General features: G+C 42.7%; 2 protein-coding genes across 8 annotated transcripts in view; one reads left to right on the top strand and one right to left on the bottom strand.

Annotated features, from left to right (window-relative positions):
• Window positions 1-1,461: 1,461 nt before the first annotated feature.
• On the bottom strand, window positions 1,462-5,979 carry MCFD2 (multiple coagulation factor deficiency 2, ER cargo receptor complex subunit). Of its 2 annotated transcripts, none has more exons than XM_054821194.1 (4): window positions 5,838-5,979; window positions 4,931-5,079; window positions 4,057-4,216; window positions 1,462-2,896 (listed from the first exon to the last, which is right to left on the bottom strand). In XM_054821194.1, the coding sequence occupies exons 2-4, from the start codon at window positions 5,071-5,073 to the stop codon at window positions 2,765-2,767; spliced, it is 435 nt and encodes a 144-aa protein (XP_054677169.1). In that variant the 5' UTR covers window positions 5,074-5,079; window positions 5,838-5,979; the 3' UTR covers window positions 1,462-2,764. The 2 variants fall into 2 exon arrangements, with proteins under 2 accessions (XP_054677169.1, XP_054677168.1); XM_054821193.1 differs by lacking the exon at window positions 5,838-5,979 and adding an exon at window positions 5,342-5,652.
• A 1,279-nt stretch (window positions 5,980-7,258) lies between these two features.
• TTC7A (tetratricopeptide repeat domain 7A) overlaps window positions 7,259-24,827 on the top strand; it is a 173,773-nt gene continuing 156,204 nt past the window's right edge. For 2 of the 6 annotated variants that reach the window (XM_054821189.1, XM_054821187.1), the window contains exons 1-3: window positions 7,259-7,424; window positions 10,143-10,306; window positions 11,953-12,121. In XM_054821189.1, coding sequence (XP_054677164.1) covers window positions 7,268-7,424; window positions 10,143-10,306; window positions 11,953-12,121 — 490 coding nt within the window. In that variant the 5' untranslated portion in view covers window positions 7,259-7,267. Of the gene's footprint in view, window positions 7,425-7,916; window positions 8,016-10,142; window positions 10,307-11,952; window positions 12,122-12,861; window positions 12,919-24,827 lie in introns of those variants that run through there. The other 4 variants (XM_054821188.1, XM_054821190.1, XM_054821191.1 and 1 more) reach the window with 3 other exon arrangements.

Genomic DNA, 24,827 nt, shown 5'->3' with positions numbered 1-24,827 from the left:
ACAAGTTTATGTTATTTTCTTTAGCTGCTAGATTACGCACTATTTTGTGAGCAGATAATCCAGGTACTTTAAACTGGGCACACAGTATACAGTAAGTATACAGTAATGCAAGGCCAGATGTGTTCTCTAACGGGGAAAACTAATCCCCATCCCAAGATCATAGACTAGGAAGAGGTGAAGATCACACACAACAGCATTCTCCCAGTTTTCCATTTCTGCCAGGGACATGATGGACCTTCAGTAAATCATAAACCCCTTCTGCTTTGTTGTTTATTTATTATCTGTGAAATGGAGATAGTGCTGTTCTACAGAAGCTAAACCAGCTTTATAGTTGATGAGTACTGCTGTTTTAAAGGCCTTATTTTCTGTATTATATATATGACATATATACATACAGTATTTTCTATGACCTGTACCAGCATATTTAGGGTACTGCATGAGCTACAACTAGCACACAAATTAGTTGTGTGTGTTTGTTTTTTTTTTTAAAGTCTGACTCACCATCGTTCTCAGCCATTTTGCACTTTTCTACTTACTAACAGAGAAAGTTCCCTAGACAGCTGTTAAACCATTTATCTTTAAGTGCGCTTAATTAAGTATGTGTATTTGTTTTAGGAGGCTGAGTAAAGGCATGATGATGCAGGTTTCAGCTTGAGTAGTATTTCTCAAATTGTTCTTTCTAGTAAAGAAGAAATTTTGTTTTGATCTTTCTTCATGCATCCTGAAAGGTGCCACTTTTGTTCTCCATTTTTGGTAAATAATCTCTGTTTATACATACTTCTGACGCCTTAAAAACAAATTTAAAATAATTGGTAAAAAATGTCATTCCCATTATCTACATTCATCATAATTTTTCCTGATACAAAGCTTCCATGGTGCATGCCATTTGCCATATACAATAGCAGTTAATAACTGTGTATATAAATGTAACATATGTATATAGATGTGCCCCATAGGTGGATGCTGGACTAAGTTTATGGACTGCACTTGATAAGAAAACCATGATTTTTAAGAGCAGTGCATAGAAGTTAGTTCCTTGTTTTTGCTCCTTCATCCAACATAAATCCCAAACTGAGAAGCTTATGCAATAAGCACGTAAGAGTTGGCAGGTCTATGGGCAACCTGCTTTAAAAGCTCTTCTCCCCTCTTACCCGCAAGCATTTTCTACACTACTTATTCAACATTCACTCTAGATTAATTATCCTCTAAACAGGTTTAAAAAAAAAAAAAAAGCTTTAACTGAAAGAATAAGGTTTTTTTGGATGACTGCTAGCAAGAGCCAGGCTTAAAAATACATCAGAAAAATTAGGTACATTTCTCACTAGGACTTCCAACCTTGCGTGTCTAGCTCCAGAGTGAATGAACCCAAACTTCTTTTTATTGCTTGTACAACCAGCACAACCCTGGCTGCAAAGGTATCAAAATAAATAACTGGTAAAGAAAAAAGTCCGACACTCAGGATTCATTGCACAAACATTTAAACAGAGGAAATAACTTTTTACAAATGTGTTTCTCTTGTATAAGAATAATTTTGTACAGAAAATAGCTCTTTATACATTTTACAGAAATACAGTAACATTTAGATTCTCTATTAATGGATAAGGATTTAATGCAATTTAAGATCTCAGTTATGTTTTAGAGTCACCAAATATCAATAACACAGCAATACATCACTTCTCTATGATCCTTAAACTGCTTGACTTATGAAGTACTGAGTCAAGACAGTGAAAACATTCCTAGAACCACGTTAATTTGCACACACTCAAGTATCTTGAAACTGTTAGTTATGAAATACCTCCTGAAAGTAATACCATAATTTAAGTGTCAAGGAATATGAACTTAAACCTTCACAAGGCAGCATTACTTGCTCACTTAGATCATCCTGCTGGCTAATACTGTAAAAACCAAATTGAACAGAAGCTAGTTTACTGTTAATGTGACCTTCAAAACGAGATAGCAGAAGCTACTCTAGTAAATACTATACAGCATTAATGCAACATATAAATGTAATAAAAATACTTTCATTTTCTTAAGAAAACACCACAGAAGGTAGAGGGGAAAAAAAAATCAGTAAATTAGGATATAAAAAGTAAATCTGTGAAGGATGAGAAGAAATTGAAAAACACATGTATATATACTTTATGAAAAACGTAAGGGTATGCTAGGAAGTACATGTATTTTAAAATACTCAGTTTCTTCAAAGACCGTGTTGAAGTCCATATGGTATCAAACATAAGCCACATTCGAACACTTTTCCTCTACAATTGCTGTTTCAAGCACCTGTACTTATATGCGTATTTCCTTTGAAATTAGTGGGAAGATAAGGACATTTATCCTTGAAATACAACTGTATGTAGTAATCTTTTCTTGCTTTCCAGGTATTTTATAAGTTTAAATAGAAGACGTAAGCAAACAAGTACTATCTATAACCCAATCAATGACAGAAAAACTGGAATTTAGATTGTTTATGATCTATTTAGTATTCATACACAGCTGCTTAAGAGTTTGTCAGCTGTACCCAGTGTGAGTACTGTTGACCCTTCCATGCTTCAAGATTCACATGTATAGCTTCGTTTAGTCAAACATGGCTCTCGCTCTGAGTTAGCCAGTCTCTTAACACATACAACTTTCAAATAATTTCAGCTGGAACTGGTACGCCTCTCCTTCTCACAGCACAGAGGTTGATATGAGACAGTAATGAATCACATTATACTGGTTCACATTTCCATGTAGTTAGAAGGAGAAACAAGCCCCCTGCAAAACCTTATTCCAGTGATTTTGCAAATTCTGCATAGTCAATGTATCCATCATTGTTCTTATCATCATCTCTTAAGACATCATCTATTAGACTAATCAGCTCTTCTTCTTTCATTGCCTGGGTATGCTCACCACCTTCCTACAAAAACAAAACCACATTGAACAGTTTAGCAGGGTTTCCCATCCAGTAACACATATGACACATTACTGACCACGAATTTTTTGTTAAGATATTCATGTTTTATGCCTAATTTGGCACTATGTTTTATGTAATCATTTATACCAATGTAAGCAACTTTTACCAGGTGCAAGCTATGAAGTCCAAGTTGTCTGGACTTCAAAACAAGCACTCTGTATCTAGTTAATATTCTTAGCGAAAAGTTCTAAAAGATAAATAGCACAGTGTATAATAATGGATAATAATCTAACAGATGTATTCTTAATTTGGATCTTGATGCAGTATAGACACTATAGTTTCTATCGAGTACAGAAACATCTTCCTGTGCATCAGAACATACAAAATGCAGAGCTTGACAGTAACAGAGTAGTGAAAAAATCCAGCACGGTAGCTTAAAGTCAGTAAAATTCTTACTATCGCCCCTTGTGACCAAAGGGGAATACAAACAGGTGCCTTTGCACAAGAAAGAGCAAGTCATTATTCTGTTCTCGGCTAGGTAATTTTTGCCACAGGTGTATGCTATTCTGAATTCTAACTTCCAAAAGGTCAGTCTGAGATAATGTGTTGGCATGGCCTTCCTAAGGATTGTATCTTTCTACTTTGTCCTTAAATGGAAAGAGAATTTGTGTTTATAAAAAGAAGGCAGAAGAAAACAAAGGCAGACCATGACTGGTTCCGCTAATACTAAGTTTGTGCAAGAGGTCTCTTAGAGTTTGTGTATCCTTGGCAGTAACAGTTTGGAGTTGAAAACAGCAGCTTTAAAACCTCAAACAGCATCGCATCATATGTTACTTCTGTGAACCCTCATCAGCATTATCCCACTTTGGATGATTTCCCCGTCCCCCTATCCCTGCCTAGGGAAGTATCCCCTCTGTCAAATCACTTTCACTTTACAGTCCTTCCTCACTCTAGAGTTTAAAGTACAATGGAGACTTCTTGAAAACTGCCATATGACATGAAAAGCTGTGACAAAAGTTAACACATTTATGAATCAAACCAAAAAAGAGGGAAAAATAATCTTTTCAGACAAAACCATAACTGCACTGAAGTTGTGTTGTAAGCTGCTTTTAGAGAATCACAACTGTTCCCAAACACACATGCCGTTAAAAAATTCCACCTACCTCTTTGTGGACATGTGATATAGCAGTAGCAAGCTCTAACCCATCTAGCAAATTATTGCCATCGTAATCATGCATTTTGAAGTAATGAAGCTGCAACTCTTGTGGAGACATCTCAGATTCTGGTTTCTCAATAACACCTTCCAAATGTTCCATGATGTGGCTAAGAAAAAAAAAAATCACCAAAATCCGCACCACATCCATTAGTTAATATTTAATGCTCTGTTGACATCAGATTTAGTCTTTGATCAGGCAGTGAAGAACACACATAATATTGTATCTCTAAAAGCACCCTAGACAACTGAAAGGTATTTTTTTTACTGAGATGAAGCAGGTACAAAGGTTGGTTGTTACAGGTGCTGCACCGGCCTCTAGTACGTCATATAGCTATTTCTCTTCCTTCTGGCCTACTTAGCAGGTTATCAAAACAACTGCAGCAGTGCCCAAAATCTCCTTTTGGCTGTCTTCCAAAGCACAGGAACTGGAGGAAGATATTTCCCAGTCAAACATGAAGTATTCTAGGGAGTTTTATTTGCTGCTACCACTGTTTTGTCTCTATAAAGAAACAAATGAAAAAAAAACCAAAACCTCTACCTGTTCAGAATATGATTTTGTACGTTGATCTAGGTAAGCAGGATTTCTGTATGAAATTCTTTATAGTGTGAGTAGGGCTAAAGGCTCCAGAGAGAACTTCCTAGGTCTCGTATCTCTACAAACTTATCAAGTGAGCATGTATCGTATCTGACTCCAGCTAGTCATACAGCATCCTAAGAAAAGAGGGTGCCCTAGGCTTAAGTCCAACTCACGTAACAAGACTTAAGAGATAAGCAAATCATTAAGAAGTAAAGTTTACATTTTTAGAACATTGAACACATACTCTTTATCTTGTACCAAGTTCTTATCAAGGCGAATATTTGGATGTTGACTCTCTCCTACGTGTTCCTCAGCTAGGGCAGAGATGAAGAATGCAGCCAGAAAGCAGAACAGCAGACGCATTCTAAAAATCCTCATGGACATCATGTTCTCCTACAAAAAGTAAAACACACACCCCCCCAAAAAAACAAACCAAAACAAACAAAAAAACCAAACCAAAACAGATGAAAAATGCAATCAACTTTCATGAGATTTACAGATTGCTTAGAAATAACCCCACTAAGTTAGAAGAACTTTTTTCATTTTGAGGACTTAGCATGCAGAAAGCCAAAGAGCTCCAATTAAGAATTTCAATGAGGGTGTCTATTTCAAGGAAGTACGCAGTAACTTTCCAAGAATTACTTTTTTTCCTTACAGTGAACGTGCACAGTTTAGCCATGCTTGTGTGTCCATGTAGCTTACAGTCAGCCAACGCAGACCTGCCCCACAGCTGTGGGAACAAAGGTCGCTAACGGTATCAAAGGGGCTACCTCTAATTAGCAGATCAGCTATTCAGGGCTGTGCATGCCCTAAATAACACGCAGCTTTACAAACGCAACGCGCATGTCACAGGCAAGTGAAACGCCAAAGCGCTTCAGTGGGGTGGGGGGCGCAGAGCGCCCTACCGAGGGGCGCACAGGAGCCGTTTGTTGGCTTCGGCTTCTCACGTTTTCTCCCACGTCCAGCAGCGCCCGCTGAAGCAAAGTCCGGTTTGCAGCCGGTTCGGCACAGAGCGGTGCCGCGCTGTCCGCCCGCCTCCCGCCCGGCAGGGCCCCCGGGGAACCCCCCTCCGCCGCCCCCCGCCCAGGCCGCAGCACATCCCGCTCCGGCCTCGGCTGCCGGAGAGGCCCCGCCGCCGCCAGGCTACGCACCCTCCGGCGGATGGCCGCCGCGCCGTCCCTCCCGCGGGCTCCGGGTGCCGGGCAGGTGGAGTCGAGCTCGGGGCAGGCCGGCCACCATCCCCGGCGTCACCTCTGACCCGACGCACCCGCCGCGCTCTCGCCCCGCCCCCCTTCACCATTCATTGGCTGCACCTTTCGGGCGGGCCGGGGCTACGTCACCGTTCCTGAAATTCCACGTGGAGCCCCGGGACAGGTGGAGCGCCCCGCCCACCGTGGGGCGGGGCCGTCGGCGCGGCCCCTGAGGTGGGCACGCGGCGGCTGCGGGGGTGCCGGTCACCGCCCGGAGCGGGCAGCCTCGGGCCCTGCCCTTCCCGCCGCCCCTCAACGCTCTCCGGTGAGGAGAACCCGCCGCCGAAGGGCGTACCGTTAGGGCCCGGGCGGCCCCCCGCGGAGCCGAGAGGAAGAGGGACAGTGGTGCCAGCGCCGGGAGGGTGGGAAGGGGCAGCCTAAGCCCGGTGTGTGGCCGCTCGTGAGGCCGGCCCCGGCCTCTCCTACTCTGCGCCTTTCCCGTGGGGCCTCCCAGCAGCCCCTTCCACTAACGACCCGCTGCGCTTTCCCCGCCCTGCTGCCGTTTTGGGAACGGCAGCGTCCTGTCGCCATTACCCTCTGTAGTTTATAAACTGTTTGTTCTCTGTGCTTCCCCCTCTCACCAAATGTCGTTTTTATACTTGACGCCTAAACGGCAGTTGCTTTTGCCTCTCAAGGTTACAACCCTCTGAGCAGACTCCAACCCTGAGAAGCAGCGTGGGCTTTTGGCCCGTTCCCCATGTTCCCGCACTAGTGGGTTACTCGCGTGCTGCAATGGCTATTGAAGGGGGGCTGTGGCCGTTGGGAACAGCTGATGGAAGAGATATGGGGTTCAGGTGACTTCCAATGGCCACAGGAAGGGAGCAGCGCCTCCGGCCCTTCCTGCCGAGGAAGGGAGCCCCGGGGCCCCAGTGGCGGGGCGCGTTGGCTCTTTGACTAGGACATTGCAGAGGCAAGGCTGGTGTTCCTCAGGCTGCAGTTCGGCTGGACTTGATGATCTTAAGGGTCTTTCCAACCTAAACGATTCCATGACTCCCTGGTTCTGGGAGGCCCGTGGACCTGCTGCGTGTGGCGGGATGAGGGCAGTTGGGTTGGTGCAGTGCCCCTGCCATAAGTGCCCTTGGCGGGGCTGGTACGATGGCTGCCCCTGCGGGGGCACGGCTCTCTGGCCCAGGCGTCAAGTGAAAGGTGGCAGGGAGGGGTTACCCGTGAAGGAGCCGCCGTCCCCGTCGCAGGCCTGGGGCGGGTAGCCGTCACACCCGGCTGCCCGCCCGGAACCGCGGTCCCACGCACGCTGCAGGCGCCTGCCGGGCGCTGCTGCCGGGGACTCCCTGCCGGGCCGGCGGGCGGGGCGGGGCGGGCCCGGCGCTAAGATGGCGGCCAAGGGCTCCCACTCGCACGTGAAGCTGGAGGGGGAGATCGAGCGGTGCCGCGCGGAGGGGCAGTGGGGGCAGCTCCGGCACCTGGCTCAGCAGCTGCTCCCGCCGGCACGGCCCCCGCGCAAGGCGGCGGGGGGCGCACAGGACGCGGGTAAGCGGTGGCGAGCAGGGTGGGGCAGAGCTGCGGGGCGGCCGCCGTTACCGGACCGCCCGGACGTGGGGCAGCGGCGGGGACGGCTTGTCGCTTCGTGCCGCCGCCCGGGGCTCGGCAGCCCGAGCCCGGTGGGCTGATGTGGGCGGGAGCTGCGGCTGTCCAGTCTCCCGGAGCTGCGGGAAGAGGGCTGAGGAGCGCCGGGGTGCTGGCGGAGGGAGCGGGATGTCGCCCGGTGTCCCCTGTAGGCGCCCTGGCCCCGCTGCGGGAGGGAGGGCGGGAGAGATGCCTCTGCTGCGGCGGGAGCCCGGGAGACGGCGTTCAGGAAGATAACTCGCTGCTTCCTCTTCATGTCAGCGCTTCCGAGCCCGTCGGGCTGCGAGGGGAAATGCGGTGCTTGGGGCTGTCGGTGGGAGTAAGGGGCAGCAGCGCTTGCTCGGTGGCAGCTGTCCGGTCGGGATGCTGCCCTCACCTCCCTAAGCGCCTGGAGGCAGGTGGCGGCGGCGCTCGGTGCCTGCCTTGGATTTGGGCCGTGGGCAGGCTACCGACCGAAACTCTCGGTGCTTGGAAATGTCCCTTTTCAACTTCCCGGTACGGGCGGTGCTGATTCCCTCTTGTTCCCTCCCCACCCCTATATGGATGTCCCGAAATTATCCCTCTACTTTTGTGAAGGGGGCTGCTTTATTTAAAGGCTTGGGCTCATCCAGGTATCCTTTCACATGTAAGACAGGTTTCATAAATAGCGATGTGTTCTTACCTTTTTTCCTGCTACAACACACTGCCCATTTTTAAATGAAATGAGCAAGGTAGCCTAACTTAGAAATGTAAAATTCCGTGTCCGTAGTCAGCAGCAGTAAGTTGTGAAGAGGACCTGATCCTAGCCACAGCGCTGGTACAAGAGGGTCTGCTGTTGAGGTCAGACGAGCTATTTCCTATGAATAAACCCACTTCTTTAGATGAGTGGGTTTAGGATATGGCCCTAGAGTTAATTGAAGCTGGTTGGACTGCAATCAACTTCACAGTAGGAAAGTATGGTGGGGGGAGATGTTGGCAGCCTAATACATGCTTATTTATGAGGCTTTCCAAGCATATAGGTGATGCAGATTGAACCCCATGTTGAGAACCACACGGCCAACCTTTGAACTTTAGTCAGGTTTCAGCAGCACTTCCCAAGTGCAGAGATCATCATGCAGTTTGGGGGCATTAATAGTTGAAGAGTTCATATTAGTTTGTTCCCTTGTAATTAAGAGGCATGACAACAGTATAATTGCTGTAAAAACATTATTTGTTAATTTGGTGTTATGTCATCATAACTTGCTAGTTATGAAAAAGTAATGCTTTTGTTGTTGCTACAGAACTTTTCTTCCAGCAAGGGACTAGTTACAGTTTTGTGTTTCTAGAAACAATAATGTGTCTGGATGGGATTTTTTTAATACTAGTATTTGCTTTGAGCGATTGTGTATATTTATTTCTTAATTGTATATGATTTTATCTAATTCCTTAAGTTTGGTTAAGAGATTAGTGACTACCCGAAAGCTCTTCAGTGTTGTGTAGAAATGACTGCTTTTAAGGTTGAGGGGGGAAATATACTTGAACATTTAAACTTCCAATTTTATGTGCATAGACTCTGTTCATGCAAGTTAGTTGTAGACCTGCAATCAAGCAGGAGGAGCTAGGGCTATAATTTGATATGCAGCTGAACACTTAAGCCACAAAAAAAAAAAAAATCTACAACAAAAAAACCCCCACAAGTTGATTATTAATGCCATATGTAATGTATAGGTAGTAAATGGGGATAAGTTGTCCCATGGACTGGAAATACAGAAATAGATACACTATCATGTTTCCTGTATTCTAGAATTTCAGACTTTGAAACGTGAAGTATATATGAAATGTAGGGCTTCGCTCTTTGATTTGCAAAGATTTTCTTACCCTGCTTGACCCACTACGCAGCTGATTGAGATACTACTTTTATGAATAAATTAACTGCAGAACTGGACCCATCTTGCAAGAACTCCAAATACACTGGCAGATGAAACTTTTTTTTTTCCAGCACATGATGCTTCATGCTGTATGCAGTGCTACTATGTATGTTTGAGTTTCTTTTCTGTGGAACTGTGAGCAGGAATAGATTTTAATGCAGAAGTAATTTTATGTGACATGTCAGTTATGTCACTGGATCAAGCCTTGTGTGCCTTCAGTAATGGATGTGTAAAATGTGTGTAAACTTTCTTTTTTTTTCTGTGAACTTTCAGGAAAATCTTAAAAGTTTCTGATGTGGTTACTGTTCTGCAGTGAAATCCATAGCTTATCTAGTCTGAAGCATGCATTTCATGCTTGTACATTTGTAAATCTGAAGCATGCACTTAAATGTTTGCAAAGATTGGTCTTATACTTTTGAAAGTGAGTTTTGTGATGAAAATTCTTAACTGGTATATTAGTGACAACACAAGAATGAACTGTGCTGTCAAAATTAAAGGATTCATTAAGGAAAATCTTCAAGTTAAAAGGAAATGTTTCATTTTTTCATAGGAAACATACTGCTTCCAATAGCTAGTAGTTAATAGAACTTTTTTTCCTGTCTGCTAGTTCTCCCTTCCCCCCTCATTTGAGTTACTGTTTGTGTGTCTCAAAGGTGTGTTGTTTTGTTTTTGCAATGTTATTTATCAACAGTACAGCACTAAGTGATGTTTCTTGTTGGTTGGTATGTGCTTTCAGAGGACTACGGGAGCATGCTGCTTGCAGAGGCTCTGCTAGAAGAATGTTTGAAGGAAAACTTTGCCAAACTGAAGGACTCCATTCCACTGACAGAGAAGAATGAGCCAAAACTGAGTGAAGTTAAACAGTATCTGACCAGTATCTTAACCAGAGGAAAGCTACGAGTAAGTGGGCTCTGTTGTCATAATTCCTGCTAACTGGATGCTTCTTTCCTATGATTATTAGCCTGATACAAGGTGTTGGTGTTGCCTGGTCATGTCCCTGTATGTGCAGTGCCATATTGGAGGCATTACTAATGGACTGGTAGTTCAATACCCCTTTGCAGCGTCTTCTGTTGGGAAACTTGCTTTTTTGTACACAAACGAATTATGTGATACAAGTGTATATCCTGTTTGGGTTTTTATTAGAAAGAAGCAGGATAAATATTTAGGAATTCTCTGGGTTGCTGTCAGGCTAGCACAGCTGAGTGACCTACTGCTACTCCTGGTCTGAGGGAATTGTGTACACCTGGTCAGCTCCAGATCAGAGGTAAAATGTGCCGCAAGCTGCTGTCGGGCACTTAAGGTTGTGGTGTGAGTCCAGGGTTACAACCTTGCATTGCTTTTAGTCTCTGCCAGAGAAGTTAGGCAAAGTTATGCTTTTATTTTATTTTGTGGTCTGGATGCATGGTTGGTAGCTGCCTGTCAACTCAGCTGCAGAGCTTTAGGAGCGTTTTAAGACTCTGCCTTGATCGCTGCTGCTGTGTTGGTGTCCTTGGACACACAGCTGCATAACTGGCTTTAAAAAGATGATGAATTACAACTGTCTGTTCTAGACTTGTATTACTTTTGGTCCTTAAACTAACAGGCTAGTTAACTTGGAAGCGTATGTTATACTTTTATCACGTTAATTTGCAGGGAGCAAGTGTGCAGTGGCTTTTCTGGGGGAGTTCCTTGTTCTTAACTTCTTGAAAGTCAGCATGTTTAAAAAGTAAAAAGGAGAGGGAGAGGAAGGGGAGTCCATCCAACCCTCTTTCTTCATAGTTTAGCCCCAGTAACAGCCAGAACCACTGAATTCTTCCAAGTCTTGGTGTTAAGTTTGGCTGTGTGAATTTCCATTACTATTTCTTTGTTAGTGGTGACTTGGCTAGTCATGCAGCGTTGACCTTGTGTTGACTGTATGTATTAAAAAAACTAGTAGGAAGGCTTAGGAACCTTTTCATGCTTTCCAAAGCATAAAAAGGGTCTGAACGTACGTATTTTACTGAGGTGTTTTTTGTTACACAGATTTGTATGCATGTTTTCAATCCTTAAGAAACCAAACAAATCTTAGAAATAGCAGGCGTGCCTTCTGTTTTTTCTCCTGTTGCCTGAAAATTTTTTGATAGCTTAAGAAAATTTGGGAGCTTTCTTGCTTTTAAATTAAATGTACAGAGGAGAGGGGAGCATTTGACTAAAAAGCGATGCTTTCTGCCTTTTAAGCAGGGGAGTTTCTTGGTGTGTATGTAGGTAGTTCTGACAATGCCAGGCTTTTATGTGCTATGTGAGGCTGGTGAATCAATAGAGTAGGTCAGCTGAAACCAGAGAGGTGGCTTGTAAGCTGGGTATTTCCAAAGTAGCTGCCTGACCTTTGTTGCCTGCTGCTCTCATCAGAGTAGCCCTAAGATCTCTAGACAATTAAATCCTTCCTACTCTGGCTTGCAGAGCTAGCAATATTGAGAGGAAGGCATTATGAATCTGCTTAATTTGTTCTGAAGTACCTCATTCTCGCTGTCTGTTTTTTTTTTACCATGTAAACACTCTTTTCCTCTCCCCCCCCGCCTCTGTTTCAGCCTAAGTATATGACAGAAGCTATGCTGATCCTAGGAAAGCTTCATTATGTGGAGGGATCCTACAGAGATGCCATCAGCATGTATGCAAGAGCAGGAATTGATGACTTCTCAACAAAAGATGAACCTCTGTACGTGCTGCGTTTGGTAACTGAAGCTTTCGTTATTAAAGGTAAAGGACCACGTATGCATATGTGAAGTGTGCTGTGTTTAGGCTGAAGTTGAAGGTGTTTCTCCAAGTGATTTGATTGGAGCAGAGTTGGGGCAATGTTGTACGATTTAGAAAATCCTACTGGGTATGGTCTATGTAGTTTAAACTTAAAGGCATTATGGAGTCTTAGTCCATGGTTTTTAAACTTGGCTGGCTTGTAAAGAAAAGCTTGAAATTTGAAATCTTGTGGTAACTGTTGGCTGTAAGTCAGCAACACACTTGAGCTTGTGCATCCATTTTGGGAAAATCTAAATCAAGCACTCAGCTGAATTGAGGCCTATGCTTTCTCTTAGAAAGAGTTCATCTACTTGTAAATTTAAATGATTCCTGTGATTAAATCAAGGATGATGTTTCCAAGTTTTAAACTCTGGACTAACAGAATATGTGCTTTCAAAGCAGGTAGTATATTTTTGCAATGCATGTCACACAGTATCTATCAGACCTTATGTACAAACAGGAATCTCTCCGTCCCCCCCTTGTAATTCTACAGACATTGCACTGTTTGAGAGATCCTAATACAAACTGCCTCTACAGGTAGTGAAATTGCATTTCCTTTTCTAGTGGGGGGGAAAGGAAGACCCTAGTCAGTTTCTGACTTGGGGGGAAAAAAGATCGGTAATCTTCTCCTTCATGTGCTTTCAGTTCCTTTATAAATGTTGCTCAAGTACTGCTACCTATCTACTGCTTTCTACTCTTTTCAGCATGTCCACCAGCTAATTAGGTGAATGAGAACTCTGATGATCAGATACCTTCAACTGGTATGTAAAAGAGTGAAACCAAATCAACCCAAAATACTGTTTGACTGGGCTGCTAGTATTACTGATAATTATTTGGATGTTTCGTGATCTCACACAGTCACTCTGCTTTTTTGAAAACCTGTTTGTGCTGCTTTGCTTGCTTTGATTTTGTTTTCTGTGGCACTGGCTGAATCTGCTTCATTAATGAGCTTTTGTGGAGCAGAACTAATTTACTTGTAAGTTGCACTAACACTTGCATGGTGCAGAGGAGCGAGTAACTGCCAGTGCATTCACAGCAGCGTATCTGAGAGCAACTACTGGTGCGCTCCAGAGTCTGAAGGAGATGCACTATCCTCACTGGGAAATGGACTGGATAAGGCCCTTGGTGAGGTGTGAATGTAATGATAAGGTGTGCATGAACACTGATGGAATGACACTGTTCCCGTAAGGCCTCTTCTATGGTGTTGACTACCTCACTTGCATATGAAGATGTTGGGGGTGGAGGTGTTTGCTGCAGAGGATCAGGCCATCATTTTTTTTCCCCATGTGGTTTAGTGTGGAACCTAAATATTATGTTGCCCATGTGTTTGTGTGTAAACCATAAGGAGTCCCTGCCATTGCAGAGCAACCTCTGTGTTATTACTCTTCCATGTTTTTTTTATCCTCCATGATAATTATTTTCAGATTGGCCAAGATGTCAAGGGTATAGTAAGTCACTCAGTGTTCTACCAAAGTTTCTGACAGAGATAAGTCCAGCAGAGTGGAGCTTGTCCAGCTGAGTTTGGAGAGGGCAGTCACTGCTAGGATCACTATTCCCTCTGCCGTGTGCTCGACCTTCCAGTCTTAGAGAAATTAGCCCTTACATGTTAGAAATTTGTACAGGTAACTATGGCAACAGCAGTGTGGATTTTAAATTTTCATTTAAAAACATGTCTGTCCAGGTTACCTCTGCAGGGCAAGTAACAGCATGGAGTTCAATTCTTTAAAATGAATTTAAAATTAATTTATACTTTATGCTAAAGATTTTTCTTATTCCCCTTTTTCATTTGTTATTGCTGCAGAAATTTTGTTGATCCATACCATATTATTGCCTTTGGTTGAACTACTGTTAGCTTGTGCAAGTTGAAACTGTCCTTAAAGACACTCTTGAACATTGCTGGTAGTAAAATTTTTGCAGGGATCATCTAGGCAACAATCCAGAAAAGCCACAGTCATTTCTTCATTTCAGGGCAGAACTTAGGTTCCCCGCTTAATTTTTTTTATTCAGATTTTCAGTAATGAGAGAAAGCAATTGGTTTAATAGAATATCCCTGTTCATCCAGCATTAGTTAAACACCAGAACTTTGTATCACTTCTTAGTATGAACCTGAAACCACCTTATTTTTGTGTAGCTAGGACTGCTGGCTTGTGCCTATATGCAGAATGGCGGTGTAGGCTCTCAAGCAGTCAGGATTATGCTGGAAAGGTCACGGAAGAAAGAAAAGTCAAATCAAACACGCTCACACTTATCCTTTTACTGTTGGAAACAAACGAAAATGTAATGAGAAAGAGATGGGATACACTGGGAGGAGCTGCATAGATGAAGTCAGTGGTAGAAAGGAAATATGAACCAGCAAAACTGAGTTTGCTTTTTTTTTTAGAGCACTGCTTGAGCTCCAAAACACTGAAGGTTGGACATTGAGCTAAATCTCTGGGGTCTTCCTCTGAAGGTCCATAGCATGTAGTAGGTTGATAGCATGGTAAGAAGCAATATGGATTTGCGCCTTTGTGATTGGACTGTAGAAGTTGAACAGGGAAAAATTTTCTTGCTTGCCTTGCTCAGTAGACTTCCAACCCAGGTGAGTATCAAGCAGTAAATGTTGCAGTTCTTCATAAATGCAGGGACTTGAGCAGTTGACAAGTCACAGGAGAAGTGGCAGAGAGGGCAAGACTTCCAGTTTCTCAAATGACTGCTTCTGCTTGCCCTGTTTCTAAATCCACATGTTGTGAGGAGAGGATAAGTTCTGTGGGCACTGTGAGCGTAGCTCTGACAACAGTTTGATTTTTCACGATGACTAATTTCAACCTTTGTAGTTAGTTAATAGGTGGTTGGTCTGTACTTGTCTTCTTCCTCCCATCCTCTCTGAAGTTAATTCTTCCTTAAAACCTCTGCTCAGTTCACAGTACTGCAGGTAATCTCTGACGCAAGCAGTTCTGTCTGTTGCATAAAACAGTATTGTGTAAGGAAGCTTGCTCTCATTGTGCTTCTAATTCACTTGGGACATATTGTGGCTTCATTAACTGGCATTGTCCATTCAAAACAAGCAAGCAAAAAATACTTCAGAACAACATGTATAACTGCTGGAACCCATTGGTTTCCCTCTGGCTGTGCTTGCTGCAGAAACCCTGCTAGAGATCTCTCTCTGCTTCCAGTGGATAAAACTTCCTGGTAGTAGGGTAGCCCTTTACAAAGCAAATAATAGCTCTAGCCAGGGCTTCAGCATACCTAAACTCCAAGTTCTTAGAAAGGCTTCTGTGTCATTGCAATGTTTGTCACGCAGCCTTTCTTGCTGTGCTGTGTGAGAGCATGGCCAGAGCTGTGTTAACAGGAGAAGACTGTTGCCAGCCTGTGTGATGAAAGGCAGGGCTGATGTGGCGTGCGGGTCTTGTGTTTGTAATGCCTGAGAGTCCCTTTGGCTTGCCGCAGCGCTTGTGGGCAGGACGTGTGGTATCAGAGCTGCTGCAAGGGGAGTCAGCCCCGTGCGGAGGAGCTCCCTGTGTCTGTCAGACCAGCTGTCAGGCCAGGCTCTGGACTTCCTCCACCTGGAGGGGGGTACCCTGGAGATAGGTAGCTAGCTAAACCTGTGCAGTGATGACACAGGATTGCAAATGGTACCTAGCTGGTTTTCTAGTGAGTTAAAGCTGTAATAGTCCCACTGCCTTTTTTTTTCCTTTTCTCCCAGTCCATCCTGCAGTAATTTTTGTACTGTTATTGGCCATTTTCAGCTTAGGGTGGGTTTGATTTGTGCAGCTCCACTCTGAACATTCTGTACAGTCAGAAGTTGGCGGTTCTGGGGTGATTCATCACTTCTTCAAATAGCGTCTGACATGGATGAAGTGCATGGTATTGTACAATACGGCCTCCTCTTTGGTGACTAAATACAATTCACAGGGCAGGCTGTGGACTAACTTGTTCGTGGGTGTCTAAAGATGGATGAGATGAATCCCTTGTAAATCTGTTTCTAAAATTGTTTTTGAAAACTTTAGAACAGAGATCTATTGTATCAAAAGGCTGCAGCGTGAGCTCGGCCTTTTTAGATTTTAGAAAAATCCATGTGGAAGAGAACAAGGTGATACTGTGTCTGTAAGCAGCCTTGATCATAGTCTGTGTTTTGTTATAACAAGTCCAACCACAAGTTACGTGTACAAGGAAACAAGACTTCATTAGTTCAGTAGCTCAGAGCAATCTGTATTTTATTCGTGAACCCATTTAAGTAATTTAAAGATGTTTAAGATCTGTAGTGTGACACTTCTGAAAAACTGTAAGATCATGAGACAAACACTGCTGGATTGAGTCACTGGTCTGGAGAGCCTTCCTAAGAGCTGTCTGTGAGTGCTATTGCTGAAAGCAAAACCCCAAATCTACTACATGAGGGTTTTTCCTGAACTGGATAATGCTAAACAGCCTGGAGCCTGCATCCAGGGTTCTGGGTTCAGTCCAGCTCTTTGTGGGTTTTTAAGGGTTTTTGTTTGTTCGTTTTTAGGACAAACTGCTGATCTTACGTGTGTTCTTGTTTCTCTTATGGTTGTATCCTTTAAAACCTCAATGATAATGAGGTCAGTATTGCTTAGAAGTATATTGTTCTGCTTTCTCCCCATGTGAAATCTTTGTCTTGGGTTTGTAATACTGGAAGTGGTTGTTTGGAGGTTATGGTGGTGTCCTGAGAGGAAAGTGCTGATATCACACAGAGATAATAAACAGAAAAACTGACCTTTTACTCAACTAGTTTGAAAACTACCCATTTGGTTTTAATCATGATTTTAAATTGACTAGCTGAAGCCTCGGAATTTGAATAATCTATTTTAAACTTCCTTTGTGCTTGTGCCACTTAATTTCTTATTTTGTTGGTTTGCAGAACTATTAAAACCATGTAGGTTTGCATTCAGTAAACATAAGTCTGGTATTAAAATTGTTCATTCTAGCTAATCAGAGGATATATCACCCACTTGTTCATACACCTCATTGGAGTCTTTAATTTTGACATTCGCTCGTGTGTCATTCATTTTCTAATATAGTTTTCTACAGGATGATTAATTTCCTAGGTGAGATTTGTATTCAGCTGCATTTGTTTGGAAATTAGAACAAAATGTACAGTTAAAAATAGCTTTATTGCAAAGCTAAGTTCTGATAAATCTACGTTTTCCTCCTCTCTCTAAAGAATTTGATTAAGAAAATCTTTTCAGTTAAACAAATGAATTTCACTTGCTACAGACAGTTTTAACTCAGTGTTTCTGGCAAGTGTTCAAACTGGTAAATTTCTTGTCATGTGTGCTTTGTTTTTAATTTGTAGATTAAAATGGGAAAAATAAGCTTTCCTGTTTGGTTTTATTGAGTCGAAGCTTTGTTGGTTCATCAGCTTTGAAAAGATAATCATTGAACTAAACTAGTGGAGAGAACTGAAAGGGAGAAAGAAACGTGGGATTTTTTTCTTTTTTCTTTTTTTTGTTTTCCCTGGAAGAGAGCGCCTCTATTTTAATGACTCATTTCAGTACTTCATCAAACTCTTATTTCAGATCCTAAGTCAATAATGTCTCTGTTCAATTTTTTTACTAAATGGTCCCAGCCCTATACTGCAAGGATATATTCCATTCAAGCAATGTTAATGGGTTATTGTGTGTTATGGGCTTAACCTAAGCAGCCTTACTTTTAAATAGAGTCCTTCTGAAAACAGAATTTCCAGTTAGCTTCTCTTGGATGAGATTTTTGTCCACTTAGTTTTTGACAAATGCGATGGCAATATCAAAGCTATTGAGTGTACTGGAATACAGACTGTGGAACGATTTTAAGTGCCAGTAGTTTGAACAACGTCAACTACAGATAAACTGAGTTTGGAAACATTATGTAGCTTTGTAGGATCATAATTTATTTAATAATCTTCTTTTGAATGTGAATTTACACTTCTAACTTGTTTTTGCAGGAAGCATTTTTTACAAACCTGTTAACAGGCTATATGTGCACTTTCTGAGCCTGCCCCTCTTTTCAGAGGGCATAATGTTTTGCAAGGTGCGTTCTCCTTTTTCCAGACAAGTATTTGGAATACTGTTCTGCCTCTTGGATGCCAATTCCCACCCCGTGGTTATGCATACTCTTATGCTTAGGATATTTTCCACAGGCTGATTTTTTTAAGGGCTCTTGAAGGTCACTAAGAAACACTTTACTGTAATACCTAAAAAGAGATAGGGTGGAGAGATCTTACTATGTAAGGACATACCTTGTCTTATCAACTGAGACAAGTGTAGGAAATGGATTAATGGAAGGTTGATGGCTTTTTTTCCATGTTCAAATAAATAATTTTCTTTATGTCCTCTCTGGGCACTAATGGGGCAAAGTAAAAGCATGTTGTAATTGCACATGTCAAGATAAAGATGATCCATTTCTGTATTATTGTTCCGTAGCCACATGGCTGCAAGGAAAATATCCAGATCTGCTAGTGGTAAAAAAAGAGGAAACCCAACTCTTTTCCCCCTCCCTCCCAGCAACACCCGACCTGCCCCCCCCTCCCCCCCCCAAAAAAAAAAAAAAGCTGAGTTTTCATCCTGCCTGCATTGCTACTACTGACTGACACAGGGGCAATGTGCTATAATGCACCATTTAGCTGAAATGGGCAGTAGGTTGTAAGGGACAGGGAAAATCCTAAGAGCCTGAATTTTCTCCCTACCTCCCCTCATTAGTTTCAGTGTCAATCATGATGTCAGTTAGGTACTGTTGACATCATGGCATGCTTACTGTAGGCTTTTACCTGAGAGTCTAAATCTTCTCTACCCTAATCATCCTGTTTAAACCAGGAGGGTTGTTATTTTAAAGTATGCTGACTTCCCTGGGGCCCCAACTCACTGCTGTCTGGAACCTGCCCACCTTGGAAGCTACAATGCTGGCTGAGGCACTTGAATTCCTTGTAGTGTTCAGGAGGGCAGCTAAGACTTTCCGAAAGACACCACCAGTGTTCATCATAGTCTTTAGGGAAATTTGTTGATCGTGAAGAGCCAGAATTTTACTAGGCACAAAGTTATTATGAGAAAAGCATAGGTTTGTGTGAAAATTGAAGGAAAAATTATCTAAAACTTTTCTTTTACTTTATTTGTGCAATTATATTGCTCTCAGTGATAATGAGCTTCATGAAGATGATTGACACTTGGCAGTAGGCAGCTGTGTTAACCTATATGTTGCTTTTGAGATGATACACTGGCTTGCAGTAGTCTCCTATTCCTTAACTGCTGTTTCTTCTACTGGCAGCTACTCGGTGAGGTTACTTTTGTCAGTATTTTCAGCTGCTGCTGTGACTAAGTAGAACTGCAATGGAAGAAAAAATCTGTTTGTTTTTTCTTTTTTTTTAATTTTTTTTTAAATTTTTTTAAAAATTTTTTAAAGGGTCTGTCAGGGACAGGGCACAAATTCCTGTATTGGAATCCTTCTCTGTTGACTAAAATGGGTGAGATTCGTATCTCTGAGCATTGAGATCTGTGGGGAGATGGGTTCCTTTAAACATATCCTAAACAACAAATCTAGTTTTCTTGCTTGACCATTAGGAAAACTGAGTTCCAGCCACAAGGATGTATGATGCAATATGACTTTAAAAAACTGAGTAACTGAGGGTAAGTCATTTTGTTGGCAGAACTTATTTTCACTTTTGCTTGACAAAACCTGCATCTTTCAAATGTTAATCCACATCAGAAAGAGAGAGAGGCTTTGTTCTATACCTGGTATACACTTCAAAGTGCTAGTGTTCGTAATTCTGCCAGCTAGACAGGAAGCATGCTGTTTATTCATGTTGGCATCAGAGTAGCTGTCTGATAGGCAAAAACCCCGGTTTGTAGATGCTGATGTCTTGATAAAAGGGCCTAGTATTAGTATGTCTTACTTGGGTTTTCAGAATAGAAAATTAAGAGTTTGAAGTTCCTCTTATGTTGTGACAGTGATGACTTGAAGCTGTTGCATGTTGGTGAATTGTGTGCCTTGGTGCCACTGCTTTCCAGCTTGGATATGAAAGAGTTGCCGAGCCCAGCCTTGATGTTCTTGGTGCACTTAGGCTTTACTGTTGTGCTCCATGAGCTCTTCTCTGGTGTTGGATAGGCTAGTTTTCTGTTGGCATTTTAGAATTAGTGTTTAGCACGATCTGCTATGCACAAATGCAGCATGGGTGTGGGTTTTTAGACTTCTGAGGAGAGTTAGCTGGAGGCCACTAAATGCAAATAACTGAAATCTAGAAAGTGGAAAAAGAAAATAACTTCTTGTTCCATTTGTTCATTTGATTTGGTTTCTGTGATGGTAAAGTTTTGTTAGTGTTCCGCTCCCTTCTCCACACACAATTGCAGGTGCTGGTTGCACACACGCACTAAACCTTCTCCACCTCCTGCACTATGATTCAGTTCTCTAAAGTTGTGGGCACAGCAGCATCAGGAGACACAAGAATAGTTGCATGTGTTTTTCTGAGGAAACAGAACAAGGAATGCACAATGTTTGTGTGCTAACATGAGACAATAGGGCTACACTCTTATTTCACTAGAAGACAAATATACTCTCAGATGGCCTAAGCTAATGGTAGCTTTTAAATGGCTATGATGCTGTCCCCATGCGGGCACTGTGTTGTGTTACGTGATATGTATCCAGTGGCTATGGGAAGATTTCAATGTTCTGGTTTACCCTGGAGTAAGCTCCAAATGTCTTTGACCATCTTTTAAATGACAGGACAACAAGCCTGTTAGTCCTCGCAGGCTATGTCTGTTCTAACAAATTTTGAATAGAATTGGCTGGAGTGCTTGATATGAATGAGCATAGTAAACCCTGAATTACCCTCCCTTCCCTCCTGCTCCCAAAGTACACATGAAGGTGGAGCAGTCTGGTTCAGTGACTGTAGCTAGAAGAGAACTTTCTCATTGGTCATGCCACCTGGCGGTGATGCAGATGAGCTCAAGGTAAATAAATCCCAATGCTTGGTCATCAGCACCATCTTTCCCTCTTGTGGCCCATCCACTTTTCTGCTTCTGCCTGTTGTATTTAGACCAGGGGAAAAAATGTAATTCTTGCAGCATGCCGTGGAAGTTTATGCATGTGGATGGTGTTGACAAAGTCCTTTAGATGTGGGACTGTGAGAGAATGCTCTTCTCGCCTGTGTTTGCTGTGCCCCAGAGCACTGCTCCAGCAGAGGTATCTCCTTAAGTGCAATCAGGTATGTCATGGAATGGAGGTGGCCTCTTGTACCAGGACATTTAATATGTTACAGCAGTGGTCCCCAAAGTGGGCTGCGTGTGCCCCAGGGGGTGTACAAGATGATCCACTGGGGTGCAGGAGTAAAATATGAGAACCTTTATTAATGATTTTTTTTAAGAAAAAAAAATATTAAAATTAAGCTTTACTGATGTATTGGATTGTTAGTGGTGCCGTTGCTCAGTCTGTATGTCAGAGAGTCCCATGTCATATACAGCCCACAGAGTGTCTTGTGAAAGGGTGGGTGTTCCACAGTGCAGAGGGGCTCACAGGGGCGCCCTCCCTTGCTTGTTCACTTCTAGTGTATTGCAGTTCATGTGTGCCTGGATAAGTGGATTTACGTATTATCTCAGTTTAACTAAACTGACCCTCGTGAGATAGACAAGTAGCTTAAAGATTCCCTCAAAGAAACTGCGGCTTGCAGGTAATGCTAGTAACACAAGTACATGTGAACAATAAGAAAATGTCAGAGCTGACGCTACTCCTAGCATGAGCTCTTCATCAGCCATGTTACGAGGTAAAAGCAATGAAGGTGTAATCAGATCTAATCAGTGATACTCAATTCAGTACTTGATCATTAAATGTAAAGATTTTTTTTAACCTTTTGGAAGCTTCTTTCAAGGTTTCTTACGTGAGAGCAAAAGATGAAAAACCACATACCATTGGGGAAACACTTGTTCTTCCTGCTGCAGCAAAATGGCTGAAATAATACACAGAAGGCAATATGGCAACAAACTAAAATGCATTCCTTTGGAAGACACATGGAAGACATTGCCAAAGACTTGAAGAAACAAGTATTAGAACAAATTACGCAGTGTAGGAGGTTTGCTGTACAGCTGCACAAAAGTACAAATGTTTCTAGTATGTGTCAGCTTAAGGAGTTTGCTAGATTCTGGTTCCGTAATGAAATGCACTAAGAACTGCTTAGCAGCAAAGTGGGACCGAGAAGTGCACAAAGTGCTGTACGATATCATCAATGGGGTTAACTTTATAAACACAAGCCTTTTAAATAGAATATTTACAATACTTTGTAATGAGATGGGGAGCGACCATGAGAATCTCTTGTACCATGCCAAAGCTCACTGGCTGTCTCATGACAAAGTGCTTGAAGAAAAGTTGTCACACTTAAAGATGAATTATGCCTTTTTGCTTTTACAAAAAGTCTAGTGTTCTGAATTTGCTGACCTTTTCTGTGATGACAGGTGGCTGTCAGTAGCATGCTACCTAGCAGGTATTTTTGAAAAAAATAGACACATAAATATGTAATACATTGTAAAGCAGTGTATGTATAAAACTATATACATAAGTTGGGTGTGTATGCTCAATTTTTTTACTGATGGGGTGTATGATCAAAAAAGTTTGGAGACCAGTGTATTACAGGTTAATGCTAAGGTTCAAAGGTCTACCATGAAGCTTAGGAGCAGCCAGCTTACAGGCAGCAGGTCTTGATATGCTGAGAAACACGAGGTCTTTGGATTAAGGTTGCTGATTACTATTATGCAGTAAGATATGCAGCGTGATGCAGAGCCTGCATGGCATTGATCAGCGGTAGGTGACTGAGGTTGCATCTCAGGGGAGTGCTTGCCACCTTCGGGCTTCACAGCAACTCAATCAAAAAGCTGTCCTAGTTTTAACAGTCAGCTTTGGCTGTAATTACAAGCCTAACCAGATAGAGTACATAATTTCAAAATAATGGGAGTAACATTGTTGGCATTGGTTTATTGCATCTAGTGGGAAGGCTGGGAGTAGGGGTCTTGAACTCTGCTTTGATGCAACTAAGGAGCCTTGCACAGGTTACTTAGATTTTCCAGCTTCATTCCCCACTTATGGACAAAATGGTCTTCAGATAATTTTATTAAGCTTACTGGAATTTTCTACCTTTCTACCTTTGAGACTTTTACATGAAAAATACCCCAAGATTATAATGGATTTCAGTGAATATACAGGCCTGTTGTGTAGCAATAATCCTGTATAACAGGAAGCAATGGTGAAAAAAATTTGTGCAGCTTTCTTACAAAACCTCCCCCTCACCTTTCATGATGTGCAGTATGAATGAATGTGTTCAAAATTAAGGGCTTCTAGGCCTTTCTTCCCCCTCTTCTTTTATTTGCATTGCAAATAAATCCTGCTGAAAAGTCATAACTTAATTGCTGAGTAGATGAGTGTCAAGACCCATGATGTGAATTATTTAAACTGCTGTGAATTGAGGCAGAAGTAATGCACAGTGCTGGGTTTTGCCTATGTCAACCTAATTCTGACTGCTGCTTTGGCTTGTTGAGGTTCAGGCTATTTTGCTTTCCGAGACACTGTAATGTAATAGGTTGATTGAGGGCTGGGCTCTTGAGTTCAAACCTTAGCTGGCAGGGCAGGCTGGTCATAATACCATCTTTAAAATGGTTTTGTTGTGCTTTTGAATTTTGTCTTTGAAAAGTGTTAGTATTCTGCTGAACTTTGATTAGTCAGCGTGCATAAGTCGGAAGAGCTAGTCTTAAAAATAGTCTTGTTTCGATGCTAATAGATTTTCTAGAGCCACACTTCTGAACTAGGCTGATGGCTGCATGCTAGAAATAAAGTGCACCCTCCCCTTGAGGATGGCTACCCGGAATGACCTGGTGTTCACCACAGAGTGAGAACGTGCACACAACCAGTTTCCTTGCAGCAGTTGCTATGCAATACGTTCACACCTGACTTGCCTCAAGACAGATTACTTATCTTCCTGTAGCTAGAGTAAAACTATTGCGAGCACTTAGCTTAGCAGCACACTGGCTTCTGGCCTGCATGACCTGTCTGTGTGGCACTGGAGCGTAGGTGCTGTAACCTTACTCTGCAGACTGGGGCTGATGCTGTTGGCAGGGCTGTAAGTTCTACCCTAAGCTGTCTTTTGCTTCAAGTTGCAATAGCCATGTTCAACACGAGTGTAGTACCAGGACACAACATGAGAGGTAGGCTTCATGCTCTGTGTGCTGTTGTGTTTCTTTGATTCCTTCCTTAGATTGCCTGGTAGCTCTGATGCTCCTGGGCTATTGGGTTTTAGCAGCTGCAGGCTAAAACTGTTGGTGAAAGTAGTGTATTGCTGCTGACCCTGAATTCTTGGACCTATGAACCCGCCATTCCCCAGTTGTGTAAATTCATCCAAATACAAGAGGCTGGAAGCCTGTGTAAAAAGGAAAATGAAAAGAACCTGTGAGTGGATTGGTATATTCCTCCTACTCAGAAGGAGGAATGCTGCTATTTGGTGAACTAGTTTATGAACTGGAGGAACAGAAGAAAGCCACCATAGGCTCCTCTTCTTCCTGGTGGTTGTGCAGTCTCCATCTATGCACTGAGGCTTTCAAGACTGGGCCAGTTAACACCCTGAGTTGGCCCTGCTTTGCACAGAAAGCTGGACCATGGACCTCCTGGGGTCCCTTTCAGCATGAATTTTTGTCTCGCTTATGTTGCTGAGAATCTGATACCACATGTCCAT

This window comes from Grus americana, chromosome 3 (assembly GCF_028858705.1).
Source record: "Grus americana isolate bGruAme1 chromosome 3, bGruAme1.mat, whole genome shotgun sequence".
NCBI lineage: Eukaryota > Metazoa > Chordata > Aves > Gruiformes > Gruidae > Grus > Grus americana.
This window is presented reverse-complemented; position numbering and strand designations above follow the sequence as displayed.